This window comes from Neophocaena asiaeorientalis, unplaced genomic scaffold, assembly GCF_003031525.2.
Source record: "Neophocaena asiaeorientalis asiaeorientalis breed wild unplaced genomic scaffold, Neophocaena_asiaeorientalis_V1.1 scaffold223, whole genome shotgun sequence".
In the NCBI taxonomy this organism is placed as follows: domain Eukaryota; kingdom Metazoa; phylum Chordata; class Mammalia; order Artiodactyla; family Phocoenidae; genus Neophocaena; species Neophocaena asiaeorientalis.
Genome location: NW_020175045.1, coordinates 2,312,392 through 2,317,175, shown reverse-complemented (window position 1 = coordinate 2,317,175; position 4,784 = coordinate 2,312,392). Strand labels below are relative to the sequence as shown.

At 64.6% G+C, this 4,784-nt stretch overlaps 1 protein-coding gene across 1 annotated transcript in view; it reads left to right on the top strand.

Annotated features, from left to right (window-relative positions):
* The window catches only part of LFNG (LFNG O-fucosylpeptide 3-beta-N-acetylglucosaminyltransferase), an 8,188-nt gene that overhangs the window by 592 nt on the left and 2,812 nt on the right, over window positions 1-4,784 (top strand). Inside the window, exons 2-3 of the mRNA XM_024763506.1 lie at window positions 2-328; window positions 4,727-4,775. Of these exons, the coding sequence (XP_024619274.1) occupies window positions 2-328; window positions 4,727-4,775 (376 nt within the window). The remainder of the gene's footprint in view (window position 1; window positions 329-4,726; window positions 4,776-4,784) is intronic.

Sequence of the window (4,784 nt, the reverse complement as noted above, 5' to 3'; positions counted from 1 at the left end):
CGCTGAGCGCGGTCGGCGCGCGCTGCGCAGCCTGGCGGGCCCCTCGGGGGCGGCCCCAGCTCCTGGGCTGGAGGCGGCGGCGGCACCCGGGGTGCTAGTCCGCGAGGTGCACAGTCTGTCCGAGTACTTCAGCCTGCTGACCCGCTCTCGTAGAGACGCGGGCCCACCGCCCGGCAGCGTCCCCCGCCCCGCAGACGGCCATCCGCGGCCCCCGGCCGAGCCACTCACGCCGCACGACGTCTTCATCGCGGTCAAGACCACCAAAAAGTTTCACCGCGCGCGCCTCGACTTGCTGCTGGAGACGTGGATCTCGCGCCACAAGGAGATGGTGAGCCCCCGCAGCTTGGGCAAGTGGGCAGGGGAGAAGGTGCCCTCTTGTCCAGCTGGTGGCAGCATCCGATGGGCGCCAGGCTGCACCTCTGTACAGCCACTGGGAGTATCAGGGGGAGTGATGCCGGTCTGCCCCCTTCCAGCCCAGTTTTCCTGGTGGGGCCACTCTCCCCATACGGTTGTGGAATTGCGTGCTGGGGACCCATCCCCAGCCAACTTCCAGGGCCCTGGGTGGCCTGCACTGACCCCACACCAGCCACCAGTGCCTGGGGTTGGTGCCCTGTGATGCTTCTTGCCCCTCAAACACTGGAACTCATTAACGGGGCGTTATTGTCCCCAAACCTCCCCAAGGCAGATTCTGCATGGGCGTCACCCTGGGCTCATGCCCTTCCCTGGGAAGAAGACTCTTTCCTTAGAGGCGGAGTGGGGGGTTAGGACCCCTGGGCTCAGGGCCAGGCGCATCCCCATCCCAGTCTTTGCAATGGGACAAGTCACTGTAGAAGATATTCTGAAGTTGGGGGTGGGCGTTAGTGGGCCCTGGGGAGTCCATCTCAAAAGAAAGAGAGCGCTGGGTTTCAGAGTCTGTTCGGCGGTCCTCTCTCCACAGTGCAGAAGTCTCTGGAGCCTGGAACCTTGTGCTCAGTACATCCTAGCTGAGCATCGACTTCCTCCACACACATAATAAAGACACACCCCACTTTGAAAATCTCCCTCCAGGCTGCAGCAGGACGGCTGGGTTGGGGCAGGATGAGGGCAGAATGTGAGCCCTGTGGGGGTGTGGGGTGGGGGGATATCCCTGAGCTGGGAAACTCAAGGGACAAACTGGGTATCCGGGATGAGGGTGAAGGACCCTTGACCAGGCTGGGGGCTCAGAGAAGAGCCCACACCGCTTCCTCCCTGTGTCAGCCCTCGAGGTCTGGGGGCCTTCTGGCCTGGCTGAGCCCTGTTTCGGGGCAGGGCCATGATGGGGTCCTGATGGGGCCTGGGGGGGCAGGGTCCTGTCTGGTCCAAGCGTGGGGAGGGGGCCCTGGGAACACAGCGTCCCTTTCGCAGGGGCTCAGCAGCCCGGCGGGGGGGGCAGCGGGGGCTGCGGGTTTTGTTCGGCTGCTGGGCCGTTAGGATTCCCAGCGCCGGGCGGCTCTCACGCCGGCCGCTTGGGCAAGGTAACAAAGCCCCTTTCTCCAGTGGAGAAAGGCGTCCGGCCTCTTGTGTGCAGCTATGTGCTCCATGGGAACGCCGCCGGCGTGCTGGCCACTCAGGTTGCCTGGCGATGAGGGCCTGTGGGGTCCCCCACATCCCTGAGTGACAGCCCTTGTGGGGCACCATCCCCCAGGACTCTGCCTCCCTGCTGTGTGACCTTTGGCAGTGTTCAGCCCCCTCTGGGCTGCCACCAGCTCTGAGCACCCCTCGTCTTGGACTTTGGGGGCTTTCTCCAGCGGAGGGAATATGGTCAGGGGGGTCTCAGGTACCAGTCCCAGCCAAGCTAGGTGACCTTGGGCAAGACCAAGGGCCTCTCTGACCCTCAGTTTCCTCATCTCTGAAACAGGGAAAGCATTGCCCTCCCAGTAGGGTGTCGTAAAAGAGGACTGGCAAAGCCTAGAGATGTAGGGAATGAGCCCAGGGAGTACTCAGAGTCGGGGTGGAGGCCGTCCCTCCCCTGGACCCTTTGCTCCCCGTTGAGGGGCCACTTGGGTTTCCTTCTCACCCTAGGGCCCTCACCCAGGAGAGGCCGAATCTGTCCCCAACAATCGGTTCATGTGTCACAGCAAGCAGGAACCCCTCTTACGGTGTCCTGTGGGGGAGGGGTCCTCGAAACTGTTTCAACAGAGAGACCTCCTTTCCCAGCCCTGTGAGGGGTGATTCAGACCCAGTCCGATGGGGGAGACTCAAGGAAGTCAGGGCCGCAGCGGGGGAAACCCAGAGAGGCTGTGTGAGCTGAAAGTGGGCATCTGACCTGTGTTGGGGAGGGAGGGACTTCCTGGAGGAGGTGCCATTTGAGCTAGACTGAGAGAAGAAAATGCCCTGAAAGGGCAATTGGGCATCTCGAGCACAAGCATGGGGGGTGTGCAAGAAACTTCCAGCAACTGCAGTGACTTGGGTGGGGGTGGTCAATAGAGACCACACTGTGGCGGGCCTTGAAGTCCAGGATGAGGGGCTGGGCCTTTGGCCCACACTTTCCTCCCCCATCCCTCCCGGAGTGGGCCAGGCTGCAGCGGCTGCCACCGCGGCAGCCACAATTGTTGGGGGGAGAGCTTGGCATCCTGTGTTTCTTTGAATCGCAGCTCCAGGAACAATGCCGCTTCCTGTGGGTGTCCCCCCGCCCACCCACAGCCAGCCCTGCGGCCCTTGGAGGGGTGTGTGTCTTGGTCCCTGGAAGGCGTGGCTGGGGTGGACCAGCACAGCCTCTGCCCCGGGGTGTGACCGCAGACTGGGGGCTGCCCCTCTCTGGGCCTCAGTTTCCCCACTTGTACACACTCGGGTCGTAATGGTGCCCTCCTCCCAGGGCCATTAGGGAGATGAAAGAAGAGAACGCGTCGGAGCACCCTGCCCTGGGCACCCGTGAGCTCTGGTTCCGCCCATTGCACAGAGGGCGGAAAATGAGGCTCTGAGCAGTGCGTGAGGCCCGCGGCCGGGCAGCCCATCCCCTCCCCTCCTGATTGCTCTGATGTGGGGAGACCGGAGGCCCGGCACCCGCACACCCCACACCTCACGCCTCCAAGCACTCCCCTCTGAACAAAGGTGACTTGAATCTCCGGAGCCTTGGGCTGGGTTTTTAGGGCACCACCAAGCGCTCGGGAGAACAGGCCTCCCTTGATTTCATTAAGAAAGCATTTTCCTTTTAATCCAGTGGCGGCAACGGCGGGTCTGCACGGGCCGGCCTCGTCCTCCCACGGCATTCCAGGGCTGAGATGCTGGCGGGGCGGGGGCGCTGGATGCGAGTCTGTGCGTGCGGGCTGCCCTGGGGTGTCTGCTCTGGAAGGAGGGGGTGCGTGCGTGGAGAGGGTGTAGAAGGAGCCTGCCACCTCCCTTAGCTCTCTCTAGGCCCAGCCAGCTTGTGACCTCACTGAGAGTGTGCCCGGGTCTGGGCTCAGGCTGGGCAAGGAGCTGGAGCTGCCAGTTGAGGGTGGGCACTGCAGGTGAGTGCGCCAGGTCGCTGGGTTCGTGCTGTATGCCAGGCCTGCACACGCCGGTCCCTCCCTTGCACCCGTTTGTACACAGAAGGAAACCGAGGCCTGGTGGGCACGGAGGTGGGGGGTCTCTCGCTGCCTGTGCTCCCAGCACCCTCCACCGGGCCTGGGCTTTGCACTCAGCCACGCCTGGGTGTGCTGGGCGGCACGCGCTGAGCGGGCCGGGCAGAGGTAAGGGAACATTCCTCCCCGTGTGCCGACGGGCCCAGGCGGGCGCTGGCAGCTCCTGGCCCCTCCCCGTTGCCCCCCACCTCTTCCGCGGAGCGATCCCGGCAGGGGTGGCCCCGTGCTGGCACAGGTGGAGCCCTGATGTGGCCTTGAGCAGGGCATGCAGCAGGCGGGGCTGCTAGGCTGCATGGATGCTGGGGGCACTGATTCCTGCGCTGGGGCACGTGAGGTTTCCCGCCTCAACCCTGCGGACCGTGTCTCCTTAGAACCCTGGAGGCTGCTTTGGCTCAGAGAAGGTGACCGGCTGCACTGGCTGGTCACGCAGCCAGGGGTGCGAGGGAGGCCCCGGTGTTGAGGGCCCAGCCCGGAGGACTGCAGGGCTGTGGCCACACCCCAGCCCGCCGGACCTTGTGCCCAGCCTGGCCCAGTTAACCAGGCCAGCTGTATGGTAATGGGCTGTGCGGCCACTCCCGCTTAATGCGGCCGAGTTCCCCTCACAGCGCGGCCCAGGACAAAGCTGGCGGACAACGCCTGGTGATTCATCCTCCCTCCGGGCCCTTTGTCCGCCAGTGCTTGGCGGCCGCCCAGCGGAGGCCTTTGTCCCCGACTGATTGAGACTTGGCTTCCCAAAGCGGACCTCCTCCGCCTGCCCCCCCCACCCTCCGCCCCTCCCACAGGCTGGGCACTGTGTCAGTAAGGGTGTGTGCCTCGCCAGGTGTGCAGGACAGCCGGAGCCGGTTACCTGGCGGGTGGGCGGGGCACCGCACCTGGCTCTTGCCGGCGCAGCTGCCGGCTGACCTTGGGCCCAGCTGTCGAGGTAGGGGGTGGGGTGGTAGGGGGTGGGGTCTTCCTGGGCCCCCAGCCCACTTCCACTCAGGGTAGGCACTTGAGCCCCACTCTGCATGTGGGGAAATTGAGGCTCAAAGGTGGGGCATGGGTGTGACTTCAGGATCCCTGTAAAGCCGCAGGGTGCCCAGCCCTGGACCCCACGGTGGCCGGGGCACAGAGCTGCCTGTTCAAGGCCGTATTTCTCCCTGCAGACGTACATTTTCACGGACGGGGAAGATGAAGCCCTGGCCAGGCGCACGGGTGAGCCCT